General features: G+C 38.2%; 1 protein-coding gene across 4 annotated transcripts in view; it reads left to right on the plus strand.

Moving 5' to 3' along the window:
• impg2a (interphotoreceptor matrix proteoglycan 2a) overlaps positions 1-14,261 on the plus strand; it is a 74,251-nt gene extending 59,990 nt beyond the window's left edge. For all 4 annotated transcript variants that reach the window (XM_057852306.1, XM_057852307.1, XM_057852308.1 and 1 more), the window contains 5 exons: positions 943-1,131; positions 6,441-6,642; positions 6,715-6,794; positions 6,874-6,925; positions 11,615-14,261. In XM_057852306.1, coding sequence (XP_057708289.1) covers positions 943-1,131; positions 6,441-6,642; positions 6,715-6,794; positions 6,874-6,916 — 514 coding nt within the window. In that variant the 3' untranslated portion in view covers positions 6,917-6,925; positions 11,615-14,261. The remainder of the gene's footprint in view (positions 1-942; positions 1,132-6,440; positions 6,643-6,714; positions 6,795-6,873; positions 6,926-11,614) is intronic.
• Positions 14,262-21,171: the final 6,910 nt, after the last annotated feature.

A 21,171-nucleotide genomic window follows, 5' to 3' on the forward strand; every position in this document is an offset into this window, starting at 1 on the left:
GCAACTACTAAAATGACCGTTTATCTTCGATGTTAATGCAACCAAGCGCCACACATGCCTTCACCATTTTGATTAATCAATGTTAACGATTGTCAGGAAGGTTTTTGGGTTCGTTTACTAGGCGGTGATTCCTTAGACAAGCAGAAAAACACGCAGTAATAGGAGGAATGTACGTAGCGGTAATATGTAAACACGATGAGCTGACGGACAATATGGCGGCACCAGTCAGGGGGGCGGAGTTGTGATGCCACGTGATTGGGGTCTATACTAAAGCTAAAATCCAATCCATGTCACCACAGCATTTTTATCTCTGCAGCAGATATTTTCCAAAATTTTGTAGAATAGCGTATATAGTCTCAAAGTGTGTAGCTTTATCATATTAGCAACTACCCTGCACATTACTAAAGATGATTTTTCAAGGCTAACCTTCCTCTTAATGCCTCGAGTATTTTTATTTTATTCCACTATTTTCCTATGTAAATTATTTCTTGTTGTTTTACTCGGCCCATGCATGGGGATTAACCTGCTTGAGGGTCCACTTGGAACATGTGCTTATTGCTCACTGCGATTTTACACTAATAATCATGAACAGACGCTCTGCGGTCTCTACGCCAGACACGTCCTTTTGTTTCACACCAAATAACACATCATAAAGTACTTCACGTTGTCTTGGGTGCTGCATAAAGTAAACAAATGATTTTGGAGCTCATGTTTTTAACATTTACTAGCAAACTAGTAAATCAACCACTAATGTCCATGCTGTAAAACTTAAAACACAACACACATATAAAAACACTCAACCTTTTGATCGCAAGGAGCAAGCATATGTAAGCTAACAAGTCAGTGGGTGCCAAGATTATCTTATCTTTAACCCCAAATCTTGGCAGAATTTCACAGTACTGTCTAGATTTGATTAAAAACAAAATACATTGCCATCCCCAGGTGTCGTGTTGGAGAAAACTGGTGGTACCGAGGAGAGCACTGCGAGGAGTACGTATCTGAGCCTCTGGTGGTCGGCATCGCGGTGGCCTCGGTGGCCGGATTCCTTTTGGTGGCGTCCGGAGTCATCTTCTTTCTTGCCAGGACCTTACGGGATCAGTACGATAAGGATGAGTCAGAAGACCCGATACGGTATGAGAACCCTTTATCAACTACTCCAATTCTAAATGTAATCAGCGTACAGCTGGACAGTGGACACATTAAAGTGCACAAACATTAATAACGTGTTTTATGTTGCCTTAAACGGTATTTAAAAAAAAAAAAAAAAAAAAAAAAAAAAAGAGCATCCAAGTACAACAAATGAACCATTGCCTGAAAAACAGAAGTCCGCTAGCTTAAATGCTGTAAAATGCTCTTTTCCGTTTTTTTTTTTAACAATACTGTTATTAACAAGTCGTTCAAACACATTTTCCCCACAAAAAAAGCTAAAAATACCTATACACTAAATTACAATGCATAACAAAACATTAGCTTATGTAGGTCTTAACAGGGAGCAGCTGGATTCAGCCATGTTAAATCCACTATTGCCACTAGAGGGCAGTGTATCCACCCAAATTAGTAATACTAAATGCAAACACTTTCAAAAATGATTACAACGCCACTTTAAATACTCAAAGCAGCAAAATTTGATTCAAAGTTTTTTTTCTTATCAAATTACCCGAGTTAATCGATTAATCGTTGCAGCACTGGTCTATCATCTTATTCTATTGTCAACTCCTCACCAGCCACCTACTTTACACCCGTTCATGGGATTAGCGCCCCCACAAACAAGGCAGGAGAGATTAGGTACTGACCACCATCAATGCATGATGTGTGTTATAATAAAATACCGATACTTGCTGTCCGTCAATTGATTATTTATTGTGACAGATCGATTTTTTTCCCCCAACACTTGTAGATTGTCACTCATTCAGGTTATGCCAATCCATCAAGGTATAACCTAAAATTCAGGGTATACCCCAGAGGTCTCCAATACCCATACTTGTAGCAGTCCATTGGTTATTTATTATTGGGCATCATAGGAAGAATAAATGTACATTTTCATTCATTCATTTTTCAAGCCGCTTATCCTTATGAGCCGTCGCGGGGGTGCTGGAGTCCATCCCAGCTAACTATGGGCAAAAGGTTAGGTACACCCTCAATTGGTTGCCGGTCAATCGCAGGGCACTTGGAGATGAACAACCCATAGACTTCACTATCAGTTGACGGGACACGGGGCTCTGGGGCGATCCGTAGGGGCTTATTTTCAAAAACTTGAAATTCAATTATTTTCAAAACCGAAGCCACTCGCGACCTAAAACCAAAACAGGCACCTCCCTTAGGCATATATGAGTCTCCATGGCCAGCGGCATCAAAATATTCAAAGCTGTTTCATAATAAAATCCTGATTATTTTTTATATAACAAAACTTAAAATGGCTATAAAATTCTTGATTTTGCGCTAGATGCACAAAAATCACCAAATGCAGAGATAATCACCTATATTTTCAGGATCAGTAGCAACATTTAACATATCATATATGTTTTTGCCAGAAATAGCAACTTAAATGTCATGTGTAATGTCATACAAAAGCCAACATGGCGGCCGTCACAAAACAAAGAGCTTTTTAAGTTGAAAATTCTTGTAAATAAATGCTTAAATCGCGGAATATCTATAGATATGAATGTAAAACAGTCTAGATTCTTGATTGAAAGCAAAAAACGGTCAGTTATCGTCCATTTTACGTAAATATTTCAAGCCAAAATTACAGTACTGTGTAATCCAACATGGCGGCTGTCACGAAACAAAGAGCTTTTGAAGTCTAAAATTCTTCTAAATAAATGCTTAAATGGTGGAATTTCTATATCTATAAACACAAAATAGTGTAGATTCTTGTTTAAAAGCAAAAAAACTGGCAGTTATCGTTCATTTTACGTAAACATTTCAAGCAAAAGTTATGGTATTGTGAAATCCAACATGGCGGCTGTCACGAAACAAATAAGCTTTTTAAGTTGAAAATTCTTGTGAATAAATGCTTAAATTGCGGAATTTCTATATCTGTAAACACAAAATAGTGTCGATTCTTGGTTAAAAGAAAACAACTGGCAGTTATCTTTCATTTTACGTAAAAATTTTAAGCAAAAATTATGGTATTGTGTAATCCAACGTGGCGGCTGTCACAAAACAAATAGCTTTTTATGTTGAAAATTCTTGTGAATAAATGCTTAACTCGCGGAATTTCTTTAGATATGAACGTAAAACAGTATATTCTTGGTTAAAAGCAAAAAAAAAAACAGGCAATCATCATTCATTTTACGTAAATATCTCTAGCCAAAGTTACACAAATTTTATCCATTGATTTTTTTTTTTTTTACACAACATTTCAAAGTGCATACATGGTGCTATTTAATATAATAATTATCTTGAAACCCTTGAAAACCAAATCACTCTTAAAACAGTCCTGCCTGCTTTTATGCAGTAAAACCTTCATCCTGTTTCCACCCAAATCCGGCTTAAGAACGCAGCGTGTGTTTGAGTTTATCACAGTGAAAGCCAACTCAAAATTCTGCCCGGGTAGAGGTCGGGAAAGCTTGGCGCAATGTCTGTGGGAACTGTCTTGTCAACTGATGGTGGAGTCTATGAACAACCATTCACATACACATATTGTACATACAGTCATGCCTAGGGACAATTAGGAGTATTCAATTAGCCGGAGTACCCGGAAAAACCCACGTAGGAACAAGGAGAACATTCAAATCCCACACAGAAAGGCCAGGGCCCGTGATTAAACCCCTTGATCTGAATACTATGAGGCAATTCATGCCGTCCTAGCTTACATTTTTTTCATTTTATTTATCAATAAACAGTGTTTTATTTTGAACTTCGACAAACATTGAACTTTGCTTCTTGGCTCGTCACGACGCTTGTCTTAGTCACGCGCATACATTAATATTACATGCTAATATTAAATCCACAAGCTAGCAAAATGAGTGAAAAAACAGACGTCTTTGGAAAGATACATTGCAGGCTCAGTAAGGACACTGAGCAGAAGGGAGTACGAATCGCAAAAGGGACGGATGGAGTCACTCTATTTATCCGTACTTATTTGTTCGCCCTCATTTGTTTCAGACAGAATCAGTCTAGTTATTTCATTCAGTGGGTCAGAATGTAGCCGGTTACCAGGCTAACTGGTACTTAGTCTAACAACAATAGCCACCACATAGTCCCCTTCAATACTTCTTTATTCATAATCCCTTTTGGGCAGTACTGCACAAGACGAACAGAATATTAGTCCTCTTCCACAAGTGATGTGTCTAGTGTTACCACCTGTGGAGAAAAACTGCTAATCTAAGACGATTAACTGCTCTTATACAGTCGGACATTGATTTGTAGTATTAAGGGAATTGTCCTTGCGATCGTCCGGAGGGTGGTTTAGGCTTAGAGGATTATTCCGCATTATTAAAGGGAATTAAAGGTATTAGAGGTCATTCTGTTCAGTTCTTTCCCAATGGACCATATTTCGTTATAGGGTCCTTTCACATCTGTATTTTGACGTATACCCAAGTCAATAGTTTGCAAGTGGGATCAGTTAAGGCTCATTTATTTCTTACCACGGATTAAACCGATTCCATAACAGCTAGTTGATTTGGTCAAAAATAGAGTTGGTTAACTGTATTCACATTGGTGCAAAAAATCAGATTCATTTACAGTGGGGCAAATAAGTATTTAGTCAACCACCATTTGTGCAAGTTCGCCTACTTGAAAAGATTAGAGAGGCCTGTAATTGTCAACATGTGTAAACCTCAACCATGAGAGACAGAATGTGGGGGGAAAAAAACAGAAAATCACTTTGTTTGATTTTTAAAGAATTTATTTCCAAATTAGAGTGGAAAATAAGTATTTGGTCACCTACAAACAAGCAAGATTTCTGGCTGTCAAAGAGGTCTAAATTCTTCCAACGAGGTCTAACGAGGCTCCACTCGTTACCTGTATTAATGGCACTTATTTTAACTCATTATCGATACAAAAGACACCTGTCCACAACCTCAGTCAGTCACACTCCAAACTCCACTATGGCCAAGACCAAAGAGCTGTCGAAGGACACCATAGACAAAATTGTAGATCTGCACCAGGCTGGGAAGACTGAATCTGCAATAGGTAAAACGCTTGGTGTAAAGAAATCAACTGTGGGAGTAATTATTAGAAATGGAAGACATACAAGACCACTGATAATCTCCCTCGATCTGGGGCTCCATGCAAGATCTCATCCCGTGGCGTCAAAATTATAACAAGAACGGTGAGCAAAAGTCCCAGAACCACACGGGTGGGCCTAGTGAATGACCTACAGAGAGCTGGGACCACAGTAACAAAGGCTACTATCAGTAACACAATGCACCGCCAGGGACTCAAATCATGCACTGCCAGACGTGTTCCCCTGCTGAAGAAAAGACACGTCCAGGCCCGTCTGTGGTTTGCTAGAGAGCATTTGGATGATCCAGAAGAGGAGTGGGAGAATGTGTTATGGTCAGATGAAACCAAAATAGAACTTTTTGGTAGAAACACAGGTTCTTGTGTTTGGAGGAGAAAGAATACTGAGTTGCATCCGAAGAACACCATACCCACTTTGAAGCATGGGGGTGGAAACATCATGCTTTGGGGCTGTTTTTCTGCAAAGGGACCAGGACGACTGATCTGTGTAAAGGAAAGAATGAATGGGCCCATGTATCAAGAGAGATTTTGAGTGACTGGGTCTTTCAGCATAACGATGATCCCAAACACACAGCCAGGGCAACAAAGGAGTGGCTTCGTAAGAAGCACTTCAAGGTCCTGGAGTGGCCTAGCCAGTCTCCAAATCTCAACCCCATAGAAAATCTGTGGAGGGAGTGAAAGTCTGTGTTGCCCAATGACAGCCCCAAAACATCACTGCTCTAGAGGAGATCTGCATGGACGAATGGGCCAAAATACCTGCAACAGTGTGTGAAAAGCTTGTGAAGAGTTACAGAAAACGTTTGGCCTCCGTTATTGCCAACAAAGGGTACATAACAAAGTATTGAGATGAACTTTTGGTAGTGACCAAATACTTATTTTCCACCATGATTTGCAAATAAATTCTTTAAAAATCAAACAATGTGATTTTCTGGTTGTTTTTTCCCCCACATTCTGTCTCTCATGGTTTAGGTTTACCCATGTTGACAATTACAGGCCTATCTAATACTTTCAAGTGGGAGAACTTGCACAATTAGTGGTTGACTAAATACTTATTTGCCTCACTGGATCTGTTCTGGAAGTGAACGATTCAAGCTATTCTAAGCCAACATGCAAGGGATAAGATTTACCTTTACAACCAAGCTAACACAACAGAAGTATAAGTAACCCTGCTACGTGCAGAATACGAACATGAGTTTGAAACCTTCTCATGTAAAAGAACGCAATTTTTCACCCTGCATCTTAACTCTTTACAGGCATGCCGAGAGCATTCCGTCGCTCGAGAGGGCGACCAAGTACAACCCCATGTATGAGAGCGAGGCAACCACCGGCTACAGCCACTACTACCGTCGTTACCCGGAGGCTCCTGTCTACAGCAGCGCCAGCGCCGAGGCCTCCACCGACTTCAGCAGCGAGGAGATCCGACACATCTACGAGAACAGTGAACTGACCAAGGAAGTGAGTCACCGTACGACAACTTGCCATGTATACATTTTTATCAGCAAGTGACGTCATTTTCCTTTCCGGCAGGAAATCCAAGATAGGATACGCATCATCGAGCTCTACGCCAAGGACCGTCAGTTTGCAGATTTCGTGCGGCAGCATCAAGCGTAAGCCTCCATATTCCATTAAAAGACTTATAAATACATCTGTGTGTTCATATTGTAAGTGATTCTAATTTCTCTGCAGTGTTCTGGACACCCGAAGAGAAAGTTCTTCTGCCCAGACATGAAACAAGAAGGTATGTGGAGTCAATCTGTATTTCCTGGAAATCATTCCAAACAAAAGTCTGCTTTTCTATAACCCCGAATAGAAAACTTGATGAAAATGAAAGATAAGACAAAAATCAAAAGATGGAAGTCCAAAGAAAAGCATGTTTTGATTTTACAAAATATTACTCTCGTCTGCTAAATCAGAACGTGGTGTTGCAGAATGTGCTGGGTGTAATGTGCCAGGCCACCACTTGGCCGTGAGACAGTCAACTAGTGTTTTTATTGCGGTTCTTACTGGGATTTTGTAGCTTCGGCGCTGCCAAGTTTAGCCACTTCTGGCTGCAATTCTGCATTTCGAGGACAATTAATGCACCACCGACTCGCTACAAAATGGAATAATTGTGACCCTAAGGCAGATTGCATTCCCGTGAATAAGACTTGATTAGACTTTCCTCAAGGCCCAAAGAACCCTACTCTGCCTGTCTTGTTTGATTGAATATTTTTTTTCACGTTTTAGGCGATATTGTTTCACGGCATTCCGTTCTGTGTTTTTTTAAAAGAGCGCCAACTGCCACGCATAGCAAATTTTTTCTAAATGCAAGTAAACAGTTATCTAAAAAGTAGGGCTGTCAAACGATAAAAATTTTTAATCGAGTGATTTACAGCTTAAAAATAAATTAACCGCAATTCCAACCATCAATAAAATATGCCGTATTTTTCTGTAGATTATTGTTGGAATGGAAAGATAAGACACAGGATGGATATATACATTCAACATACGGTACATAAGGACTGTATTTGTTTATTATAACAATAAATCAACAAGATGGCATTAACATTATTAACATTCTGTTAAAGTGATCCATGGAAAGAAAGACTTGTAGTTCTTAAAAGATAAATGTTAGTACAAGTTATAGAAATTTTATATTAAAACCCTCTTAATGTTTTCGTTTTAATAAAATTTGTAAAATTTTCCAATCAAAAAATAAACTAGTAGCCCGCCGTTGTTGATTTCAATAATTACTTACACAATACTCATGGGTGCTGAAGCCTATAAAATCAGTCGCATCCAAGTGCCAGCAGAGGGCGGCAAAACTCCATATAACACAATTAACAAGTGGGCATTTCACTATACTGTCATTTAAATCCGTCTGAGCGGGGCATGTGCGTTAATTGCGTCTAATATTTTAACGTGATTAATTTAAAAAATTAATTACCGCCCGTTAACGCGATAATTTTGACAGCCCTACTAAAAAGGTAAACATATTTCATTAAAACTAACTAAATGGCTTGCTAGCAGCACACCAAAACAAATCCTAGCAAACCAGATACCTTGCTAACTATTAGTAATGTATTTGATTCATACATTGCTGGCCAAAAGTATTGGCACCCCTGCAATTCTGTCAGATAATGCTCAATTTCTCCCAGAAAATGAGTGCAGTTACAAATCCTTTGGTAGTAATACCTTCATTTATTTTGCTTGTAATGAAAAAACACAAAAGAGAATGAAAAAAAAAAAATCATTATCATTTTACACAAAACCCCCAAAATGGGCCGGACAAAAGTATTGGCACCCTTTGAAAAATCATTTGATGCTTCTCTAATTTGGGTCATTAACAGCACCTGTTAGTTACCTGGTCGCAATAACTAAATCACAGACAGTTGCAGACAGTTAAAATGGATTAAAGTCGACTCAATCTCTGTCCTGTGTCCTTGTGTGTACCACATTAAGCATGGAGAAAAGAAAGAAGACCAAAGAACTGTCTGAGGACTTGAGAAGCAAAATTGTAAGGAAACATGGGCAATCTCAAGGCTACAAGTCCATCTGAGCCCTCTGAGACAAACCTGTTGTGATATGGGGCTATACAAATAAAATTGAATTGAAATTGAAAATTGAATCTCCAAAGACCTGAAGGTTCCTGTTTCTACTGTGCGCAGTGTCATCAATAAGTGTAAAGCCCATGGCACTGTGGCTAACCTCCCTAGATGTAGACGGTAAAGAAAAATTGACGAGAGATTTCAACCAAAGATTGTGCGGATGGTGGATAAAGAACCGCGACTAACATCCAAACAAGTTCAAGCTGTCCCGTAGTCCGAGGGTACAACAGTGTCAACCCGTACTATCCGTTGGCGTCTGAATGAAAAGGGACTCTATGGTAGAGTACCCAGGAAGACCCCACTTCTGACCCAGGGACATAAAAAAGCTAGGCTGGAGTTTGCGAAAACTTCCCTGAGAAAGCCAAAAACGTTTTGGAAGAATGTTCTTTGGTCAAATGAGACAAAAGTAGAGCTTTTTGGGATAATGCATCAACATAGAGTTTACAGGAGAAAAAAAAACAGGCCTTCAAAGAAAAGAACACGGTCCCAACAGTCAAACATGGCTGAGGTTCCCTTAAATTTTGGGGTTGCTTTACTATATCTGGCACTGGGCTGCTTGACCGTGTGTGTGTGCCATTACGAAGTCTGAACTACCAACAAATTTTGCAGCATAATGTAGGGCCCAGTGTGAGAAAGCTGGGTCTCCCTCAGAGGTCACGGGTCTTTCAGCAGGACAATGACCCAAAACACACTTCAAAAAGCACTAGAAAATAGTTTGAGAAAAAGCACTGGAGACTTCTAAAGTGGCCAGCAGTTAGTCCAGACCTGAATCCCATAGAACACTCGTGGAGAGATCTGAAAATGGCAGTTTGGAGAAGGCACCCTTCAAATCTCAGAGACCTGAAGCAGTTGACCAAAGAAGAATGGTCTAAAATTCCAGCAGAGCATTGTAAGAATCTCATTGATGGATACCGGAAGCGGTTGTTTGCAGTTATTTTGTCTAAAGGTTGTGCTACAAAGTATTAGGCTGTGGGGGGCCAGTTTTGTGTAAAATGACAATGATTAAAAAAAAAAAAAAAAATCATTCTCTTTTGTGTTTTTTCATGGCAAGGAAAATAAATGAAGTAGGGCTGCAGCTATCGAATATTTTAGTAATCGACTGAAAATTCTACTGATTAATCGAGTAATCGGATAAAACAAATATATTTTTAGGTGAAGAGCAATTATAAATATACATGAGAAAACAAGGCATTTCCTCTAATCTTGAACCATTTTCAGTCAATCAATGTCTTTATTTTCGATGTATATTGTTGAAAACAGCCAACAATTGCATCTCAGATGTAACTGGAATTAAAAAAAAGACTAATTCACTGCTTTCACTCAAAAAACCTTTAGATCTTATTTAAAAAAAAAAAAGAATATATATATATATATATATATATATATATATATATATATATATATATATATATATATATAATATGTATGTATATACCTAAAAATGCCGTTACGCTTGATAACACACGTCACTTAAAAGTTAGGATTTTTCCCCACGTTTTTCAATTGAATTTCTATTTGTGTCAAGCCATTTTTAAGTTCTAGTTAAGTTTTAAGTTAGTCTAAACTGTAAATCCTGATAGGATTTTGAGTTTTTGCAGTGTTCAAAATAAATGTATGATACAGGCTGTATTGGCGCACATTAGGGACCAGTGCTACTTGGTGTTTTATCCAGCAATGACTACTGAGCTAAAATTGATAGTTAGCATTATTGAGTTTTTATTTGACACCCTCATCACTCCACAACGCTGTTATGTTAAAGCCTGTATGTAAGACATGTTAGCCACGCATCGAAAGTGGTCATAATTAATAGAAACCTAGCCCTCCGCAGGGCTAACGTTACTTGAGTTAGTGACAGTAACGTTAATCTTTATTTATTAGCGCTTAGCGCTCTTTATTAGCGCTTAGCGCTCTACTGGTTCAAGATGGCGGCTGTTTACTAACGCTGCCCAGACGCGGCCGAGTCTGACTTTTCGCATCTAGTTCAACATACATGTGATCTCTCTGAGACTCACCAGACGCTACCTACCAACGTAGCATAGTGCGGGCTAGTATATAGCAACGTCGGCGTCGTTTGTAGCGGCTGTCGGTTGCAGTAAGTTTTTTTTTTTTTTTTTTTTTGCTTCTTCCTCTACGTACGTGACATAAGCGCGTTGTCCCGCATTAAAAGTAGTCCGAGCAAAACGTGATGCTTAGAGCTGTCAAAAAAAAAAAAAAACATTACTCGAGGTGAATAAAATTACTCGATCAGTTTTTAAACTCGAGTTACTCGAGTTGCTCGAGTATTAGTTTCAGCTCTAAAATGAAGATATTACTACCAAAGCATTTGTACTTGCAATCATTTCCTGGGAGAAATCGAGCATTATCTGACAGGATTGCAGGGGTACCAATACTTTTGGCCAGCACTGTATAAGGCACAAACAATGTGGTGAGATGGCATGAACTGCTAAAGTACACTCGCTGCAGATGTTAGCTCGTCCATTTAGCTCTCTCTTTGCAATGAGCTCGCATCGACATATGATTACGTCTGCAAAAAATACTGAAAATTATTCCAACTTAGCGCCAGCAGGGAGCATCAAAACACCAGAAACACAGGCAGGAAATAAGTGTACATGACGGCACTTCTTTATGCATATTGGCCCAAAACCGATGTCGATATGATCTAAAATCATTTTAAAATTCTTTTATTGGCTACCCGATAATATCGACCAACCCTACTTTGGAGTGCACTAATAGTAATAACTGACCAACAAGTAAAAATTTCCCAACTAATCAACCATCAAGTCATTAACCGCTCAACCAAACCAGCCCGAGACGCGATTAACATGTATTTTCTTCTACAGAACGATACCTCTGTGTTCTGAGCAATCAAACATCACACAAGTGGCTGCAGACTGTCCTTCCTCCCTCTTCCTTCCTGGTGCCTTGAGCCGGACATCCCTCCATGGAAAGTTACTTAAAGCTTGAAATCTTGTCAAACGGACGACGACAAACAACGTCAAGCATTTACTTATTTAAACACAGTAACATACTGTAGTCTAGCAATTAGAAAATACTCAAGACGAGTTAGCTGCGATTTAGTGGATGGTGCTATGTTATTTATGTTTTATTGAGGTTTTAAATGTAGTCATCTACCATGAAATGTCAGGATAAACCTTTGTCTAATGCAGTACTTGGCGTCAAGGTGGCCAAATATTCTCTCTGGTGGAAGTGTTTTCACAACATTTCAAGGCTCCACTAAATCAGACTATTGGACATGTTTGCCGGCGGTTTTGAGAAATAAATGAAAACACGTTTCGCTGAGGGAGAATGTTTTGAACAAATGGTTGGATTTTCATGTCATTGCTAAAGACTTAAGGAAAAGTGACAAAAACGCTTGAAGGTTAGCAGCAATTCCTTCTCAATGCAACTACCAGTTTGGCCCCGTTGTCGTGTTTGTTTTGTTTTTCTGTCAAATTCTACCCTTGGACACATTACCCTAACATCAGCGTTGTCCCATTGAACGGTAAATCGTAGCTGTCCAGCTTTGTTACGATGTTTATCTCCCTTAAGAAAACTGCACACATTGACAGATGGGGAACATCATGCCTTTTCCAATCACTCATTCATATGACAGTGGAACCTCTTAAGTCGGACCAGTTCGCACAATTCGGAATTTGACCCACTTGGAAGATGCACAGCACAACGATTGGCTTTTTAAGAGAAGAACAATATGAAACTAGAGACGGATAAAACTTGGATTAGTCCGAATTAACATGTTTTGCTCGTCTAGCTGTAAAAACAGGAGCAACTGACTAATAAGTTATTACGTTTACCTATAAATTATCAAAATGATGGCTCAAAACACAGTCTTATACGTCATTGTACTGTCTTCTCCGAGACGTTGGAGCTAAGTCCTTGTTACTTGTGAGCGTTAGCATAGCGTTAGCGTTAGCATGAGGCTAATGCTAAAAAGCGAATGTCCTTTTAAACTTTTTTTTTTTTTTACATACGTACAGGTGAGTATAATTAATTGAAAATAATGTACTGTTTTACTGTTGAGTGTTTATTAGAACTAAGTTTGAGTTGTCCTCCCGCATCCTAAAAACATGCTTGGTTGGTCGACTGAACGCTCTGAAATCTCCATACAGTGGTATGAAAAGTATCTGAACCTTTTGGAATTTCTCACATTTCTTCATAAAATCATAATCAAATGTGATCTGATCTTTGTCAAAATCACACAGATGAAAAAAGTGTCTCCATTAACTAAAACCACCCAAACATTTATAGATTTTCATATTTTAATAATGATATTATGCAAACATTGACAGAAGAGGGGAAAATAATTGAGTGAACCCTCTGCCTAAGGAGATTTAAAGAGCAATTGAAACCAATTTTTCCAAACTTTTTAAGTCAGGTGTGGGCCCAATTACTTATGAGTGGTTTAAAGCTGCCCTGCCCACTATAAAACACACACCTGGTAAGAAATGTCTTGATGAGAAACATTGTCTGAAGTGCATCATGGCTCGGTCAAAAGAGCTGTCTGAAGACCTGGGATCAAGGATTGTTGATTTGTATAAAGCTGGGAAAGGATACAAAACTGACTCTCAAAGTCTGGATGTTCATCAATCGACAGTCAGAGAAGTGGTCTACAAATTGAGAGAGTTTGGCACTGTTGCTTCTCTCCCAAGGAGTGGCCGTCCACTAAAGATGACGCCAATAGTTCAATGCAGAATACTCAGAGAGGTAAAAAACAACCCTAGAGTGTCTGCTAAAGACTTACAGAAATCACTGCCACTGTCCAATATCTCTGCACGCGTCAACTACATGTAAAACTATGGTCAAGAATGGTATTCATGGGAGGACTCCACAGAGGAAGCCACTGCTGTCTAAAAAAAACATTGTTCCTCGTTTAATGTTCGCAAAAAGGCACTTGGACTCTGCACAGAAGTGTTGGCAAAATATTTTTTGGACTGATGAAACCAAAGTTGAATTGTTGGGGAGTAACACAGAACGTCATGTGTAGAGGAAAAATGGAACAGCTCACCAACATCAACACCTCATCCCCACCGTGAAGCATGGTGGCAGGTGCATCATGATTTGGGGATGTTTTGCTGCCTTGGGGCCTTGACAAATTGCAATCATTAATGGAAGAATGAATTCAAAAGTTTATCAGGTTGTTTTGCAGGAAATCCTGAGGCTGTCAGTCAGACAATTGGAGCTAAAAAGAGGATCAATGCTGCAACAAGACAATGATCCAAAACACAGTAGTAAATCAACTTCAGAATGGTTTCAGAAGAACAAAATGCACGTTCTGGAGTGGCCAAGTCAAAGTCCAGACCTGAGATACTGTGGAATGACCTGAAGACCGCGATTCATGCCAGACATTCCAGGAATCTGACTGAACTACAGCAGTTTTGTAGAGAAGAATAGGCCGAGATTAGTCCTGATCGATGTGCCTCTCTGATCTGCAGCTACAGGAAGCGTTTTGTTGAAGTTATTGCTGCCAAAGGGGTGGTGGTGGTGGTGGTGGTGGTGGGGGGGGGGGGGGGGGCGAAATATTAAATGTGATGGTTGACTTACCTTTTTTCCCCCTCTTCTTTCATTGTTTGCACATTGTCCTCATTAAAATATGAAACCTATAAATGTTTGGGTGGTTTTAGTTAAAGCAGACACTGTTTTTTCATCGGTGTGATTTTGACAAAGATCAGTTCACATTTGATGGTGATTTAATGCAGAAATGTGAAAAATTCCTAAAGTTTCAGATAGTTTTTCATACCACTGTAGGTGTAATTGCGATTGTTAAGGGTAATTTGTCTATACCCGGGATTTCCCAACTTTCAGTTTTTAATGACTACAAACAAATAATGAAAATATTGAATATGGCATGCACAAGTGGCTTAAATTCAGCCTATGTTCTGTTGCACCTCTCATCTTTAATGCTCGATGGAGCTAGTCACTTAAACAGTGCTTCTTCATTAGAGGTCAAAACCTGACATGAAACTAGAATTTCCCGTATTTTGTTTTTCATTAAAAAAAAAAAAAAAAAAACTCCAATGTGGAAAAAAAACAAGCCATCTTGGTTGTTTTTGTTAAATACTTTTTGTCTTTGTTCTGCAAAATTTTTTCTTTAAACTATCTTAGAACTACCTCTGGAGTATTTTTGTTGCTTAGAGCCCTTAACTTGCCCTTAAAATATATTTTACTGCCACTGACGTCAATAGATGTCCAATCCAATTTTACTGACAGCCATATTTACTTAAAGCAACACTTGGTAACTTCAGTTTTGGTCGATTTTAGCAACGCCGGTGGACAAAAGCGGTAGTGTTTTGCCTTTAGGAAGACTGTGTTTCCCATGACGACCGGCGCACACCTGCACAGTGTCGTAAAATCATCAATCAATCAATCATCTACAGCTGGATTAAAAAACATTTCTGTTTCCAACGGCTGTATAATGGCTGAAAAATAATAAGGTAATGAATCCAGTTGTGAGGTAATGAATCGAGTTGTGGCTAAACAATAGCATATGACAGTTAGCAACTGTGTAAATTACCGTGGCTAACCGGGCCATCACGCCAGCAAATGAGAGCCGGGCCAACCCTTTTTGCCTCCTCAGACAAAACTTTTTTGTCTCTTTTGTTAGCAGAATTCGCGCAAAAGTGTTAGCATCGACTTCCATCTTTATAATGAATGGGGAAAGGGGGAAGTATCGTATGCCGTAAAGCAGTCAGCCGACTTGTAGTTTTTTTTTTTGTTTGTTTGGCATAGTTCCTGCCACCCTCCTCAAAGTTAATTAGCGCAGGTGAACATGACATTTGTGCATTACTTTTCCTAAAATGTATTTATGCAGGTTTTCCCATCATCCAATGGATTTTGTTCATCTTTAGAGGTTCCACTGTAAATTACGGAAGCAAATTAAAAGGCATAGACAAAAGTTCACCTCTGCACATCTGCACACAATGTCCCGTCGTGTTCTTTCGCCACCAGTTATGGTGCATAATCCCAAATATTTCATGACTCAACCGTGCACTTTTTATACGATGTATCTAATCATGTGTTTCCATACTGTGCAGCTGCTTCAGTTTCATGAGCAAACCAAAGCCATGTGTGCAAAATAAAATGCTTTGTAACAGGTTGGACTCTCTATGTGACACCTTTGGTTTGATGCACTCTGCCGGGTTGAGGAATTAACAGCTAATCCCAGAAAGCAGATTAGCCTCAAGGGTGTGGATTAGCGTTCCCGCCTGTGGCCGTGACGGCGTCTAAAAGCGTGCGGCGCCGCTAATCGGCCTACGTCACACACGTGTTGCATGTGTGTGTGTTTGAATGTTACATACGCTTCATTAGTTTAAATCATTCACTGGGTCACAGAGTATGTGTTGTGGTAGTTAGTAAAAAAGGGAAATTGATATTGAAAACAACTATTGACAGTAATAGGCATCCAACGCATTTTAAATTACAGTGAAAAATGGATTGGATGTCTATAGCTGTCAATGGGAGCCAAAGAGTATAGCTACAGTATGTGATGTTAAGAGATCCAAAAAACAAAACAAAATATTTAGTTAAAAATCCCAAAACAAAATACACATGGACCACACTTAATTTGTCTTTATTCACCCCCCCCAATTTTAACTATATTTTTTAAAACTTTTTTTTTTCATAATATTCTATTTTTTTTTAACTTTATTTTAAAATATTAAGCTATGTGAAGTCACAAAACAGAAAAAAATAAAAGAAAATTCCCAGAGCAAAATACACGCAGGCCACATTTATTTGAATTTAGATTTAAATTTAAAAAAATAAAATAAAAATAATACTATTATTTTGTATATACTACAATTAACATGTTAAGCTTTGCAAAGTCACATATCAAAAACAAAAAAATGATAAAATTCCCGGAGCAAAATACACAAGGGCCACATTTATTTGAATTTATGTCTGTCTTTTCCCCTCCAATTTATTACAATTTGCTTTATCATTTTTTTAAAAAATTATTTTTAATATTTTGATTTTGTTTTTCTTTACTACTTTTAAAATGTTAAGCGTGAGGTCACAAAACAAAAACAAAAAAATGATATTCAGGAGCAAAATACACACAGGCCTCATATGTTTGAAGTTGTTTTTTTTTTCTAATCTATCACAATTTGTCTTAATTCATTTTTGAAGTTTTTATTTTTCTGAAATTGAATTTTAATTATTTTTATTAATTTAAATGCATATAGAATTACATTTTAACTTATGGATTTTTTTCCCCTTTTTTTTTCTTTTCTATTTATAACTATTAAATTATTTATATATACATATACAGGGATCCCTCGTTTTTCACGGGTAATGGGGACCAGAACCCACCACAATAAGTGAAAAACCGTGAAGTACTGCCCCCCCCCACAATGACTTTGATCAATGTACAGATACATATGTCGTTTTATCACTATTTTCCCCAAAGTATTTAAAAAAACATGTATATCTATATATATTTTAATAAATGGTTTTTAAGCACTTCGAATGTAATAATTATAAGTTTTAAACATGTTACTGTCCCACCGAATTATTTTTAAACAAGAATAAAGTAGAAAAATGATTGTCTGTATTAAGTGCTTCATTGAGTGAGTCCACTCAAAACCGTTCAAGCTGCTCACTTAAGTACAATGAGTTGCCACAGCAACTGTTTAACAAATTAAATGATGATTGACGCGTGCAGCGCTTTGAAGTTTCGGCTTCCAAGCATCTCTGGCAAGATCAAACCTTAACGTCCGTCAATCACCCTTAACTCTAATAAGCAACTCCAGTGTACTGCCTGACTAAGAAAAGTGGCAGGAGCAAGAGTGAGAGACTACGTAATCGGATCGGGACAGCTCATCTGTATTTATTTATTTATTTATTTTGATTTAAAAAAAAAAAATCCGCGATGGACTGAGGGCGGGAAGTTTGAAGCGCGAAGTAGCGAGGGATCACTGTATTCCCAAAATGGATCGTATAATTAATTCAATTTTATTTTTTAAAAATGTCTATATTTTTTCATTGCCCATCACAAATTATGTGTAGACAACATAATACTATAACTGGCTGCCAAATAGAGGCTGCAAAATATTATGCCGTCGGCCGCAATTGATCCCTAGTCCGCACGTTTGAGACCCTTGTCCTACATCAATGTAATATAAACAAAAAAAAAATTAAATTATAATTTTCAAATTTAATTTGCTACTTTTGTTCGTTTTCAAACCTCAACAGATAATATTCTCGACCGGATTTTCACCGAGCTGTTTCTCCAGAAAACCGTGACGAAACGCAGAACAGGACTAACGCGTCGGCAATTAAGCAAGGCCTTGGAAGTTGCCAAAGAATAAAGATCTACAGCAGCTTTATCAGTCCTTGCGGGACTCCTCCATAATGGACTGATGAGTTGTTTTGTGAAGCAAAAGTTCACCTAAAATCTGCACGTTCAGCATTTACGGGGACTGTTTTTTCAGTTTGTTAACTGGATGAGCTCAGTCTTCATGGAGACCGCAAGAGAGCCCCATGCATCAAGATGACTGAAGGCCTCATCAATCTCGCGCCATGCATTTTTTAATGCAGCATCAGAAGCGTTTAAAGGGCACGCTTGTTTGAAACGCCAACGCTGGTGTCGGAATAAAATATGCGGAATCATAACGAATTGGTCAGGGATGGTTTGGCTTTACGCTCGCGTTTTACTTGACAGTAATGATAGCCTGCGGGGAATACCGTGGACATCTCAATGAGACTTGCATACTGATGTGTTTTTGCGTGGTCTCGTTGGGTGACGAAAGCTTGCATAACTGATGTGTGTGTACTTTCAATAGAAAATAGCGTGAACAAAACAGTCCCCAATTATGATTTACCTTTATTACGTTCATTACTTTCCCACACAGGGGATCTAAATTGTGAAATTGTCTCGGGAATCTTTTCTTTACCTGTTGATTGTTGACCCTGGATCCAGCCTTCCTCTTCGTCTTGGTCTGTTTGGTGTTTTTGCATTGCTGTCTGATTGCTCTCGACTTGGAATAAATAGTGTTTCGAAGCCTTTTTCGAGCTTTTAAAATGGGAGTCAGTACAAGGGGTTAATACTAGAGCTGAAACGAATACTCGAGCAACTCGAGTTTAAAAACTAATCCGAGTAATTTTATTCAACTCGAGTAATCGTTTATTTTGACAGCTCTAATCATCACGTTTTGCTCGGACTACTTTTAATGCGGGACAACGCGCTGATGTCACGTGCGTAGAGGAAGAAGCAAAAAAAAAAAACAACTAACTGTAGCCGACAGCCCCTACAAACGACGCCGACGTTGCTAAATACTAGTCCGCACGATGGTTGGTAGCAGGTAGCGTCTGATGAGTCTCATAGAGATCACATGTATGTTGAACTAGATGCGCATTGACAGACTCGGCCGCGTCTGGGCAGCGTTAGTAAACAGCCGCCATCTTAAAGCAGTAGAGCGCTAAGCGCTAATAAAGAGCGCTAAGCGCTAATAAATAAGATTAACGTTACTGTGACTAGCTCACGTAACGTTAGCCCTGCGGAGGGCTAGGTTTCTATTAATTATGACCACTTTCGATGCGTGGCTAACGTGTCTTACATACAGGCTTTAACATAACAGCGTTGCGGAGTGATGAGGATGTAAAATAAAAACTCAATAATGCTAACTATCAATTTTAGCTCAGTAGTCATTGCTGGATAAAACACCAAGTAGCACTAGTCTCTCATGTGCTCCAATATAGCCTGTATCATACATTTATTTTGAACACTGCAAAAACTCAAAATCCTATCAGGACTTACAGTTTAAACTAACTTAAAACTTAACTAGAACTTAAAAATGGCTTGACACAAATAGAAATTCAATTGAAACACGTGGGAAAAAATCCAAATTTTTGAGTGATATGTGTTATCAAGCGTAAAGGCATTTTTAGGTGTAAATATATATATATATATATATATATATATATATATAGAGAGAGAGAGAGAGAGAGAGAGAGAGAGAGAGATTTTTTTTAATAAGGTCTAAAGTTTTTTTGAGTGAAAGCAGTGAATTTGTCTTTTTTTAAAATTTTTTATTCTAGTTACATCTGACATGCAATTGTTGGCTGTTTTCAACAATATACATCGAAAATAAAGACATTGATTGACTGAAAATGGTTCAAGATTAGATGAAATGTCTTTTTTTTCTCATGTATATTTATAATTGCTCTTCACCTGAAAATGTATTTGTTCTATCCGATTACTCGATTAATCGATGGAATTTTCAGTCGATTACTCGATTACTAAAATATTCGATAGCTGCAGCACTAGTTAATACTAAAGTGAACAAACGGAGTTTGGCCTTTTGGCTGGGTTGTTGGATTTGTGCCGGCACGAGTCATTGGAATTGCTCTAGTGTGGTTCCGACGATTTGGCTGGCCTGATTCTGGCAATCTGGCCAAAATGTCAAATTCCACCAGTAAATGTGAACGTCTTTAAAGATATGGATGTGAAACAATTTTGATTCTTGGTTAAAAGCAAAAAAAAAAAAAAAAACCCAAAAAACAAACGTGCAGTTATCATTTATTTTGCGTAATATGTCAAAGTACAATGCTAGTCTGTTAGTGAATATAGCTTGCGGCCACCTTACGTAAATAGTTTTTCCGGTGAAAATTCTTGTGAATAAATGCTTAGAGCCCCGAATTCTTTAAAAGATGTGGATAAAAAAACAATCTCGATTCTTGGTTAAAAGTAGAGATGTCTGATCACGTCATTTTCAAAGTATCGGAATCGGCAAAAAAATATCGGTCATGCCTTTTTTTAATAATATATATATATATATATATATATATATATATATATATATATATTTTTTTTTTTTTTTAAATTAAATCATTTACTAATTGTATTTAACGTTACAGACATAATATGTTACACTCATCCAGAGTCTTTAGTTTAGGCTTAAGGTAGGGTTATCAAATTTATCCCGGTAACGATGGTAATTTTTTTTTTTTTTTAAGTATCACGTTAAAATATTTAACGCAATTAATGCATGCGCTGCACGACCCACTCACCCATTGTCGCACTCAATCTGTTATGGTGCCGTTTTACCTACATAGAGAGATAAAAGGTAGTGTAAAATGAGTAGAGTGAATTTTGGCAGCCTTTGGAGCCTTTTTTTAATTGGCTAAAGCCTTACAATCCCTCTCCCTACGATTAAAAATATCATGGGAAGCAATGTGGGGAAGCAAGGTAGTAATTGATCTTTTTCTTAACACCTTATGTTATTTCCCAATGCAGAGAAGATATACTGTATCAATTGGTAGCACTACGCACAGTCATGGTTCCACTTCCCATCATGCATTTGGACATGGCTACAGTATCATTTACTGAAAGCTCAACAAATACACTAGATGGCAATATTTAGTCGCAATATACAAAGTCACA

This window comes from Corythoichthys intestinalis, chromosome 12 (genome assembly GCF_030265065.1).
Source record: "Corythoichthys intestinalis isolate RoL2023-P3 chromosome 12, ASM3026506v1, whole genome shotgun sequence".
Lineage (NCBI taxonomy): Eukaryota > Metazoa > Chordata > Actinopteri > Syngnathiformes > Syngnathidae > Corythoichthys > Corythoichthys intestinalis.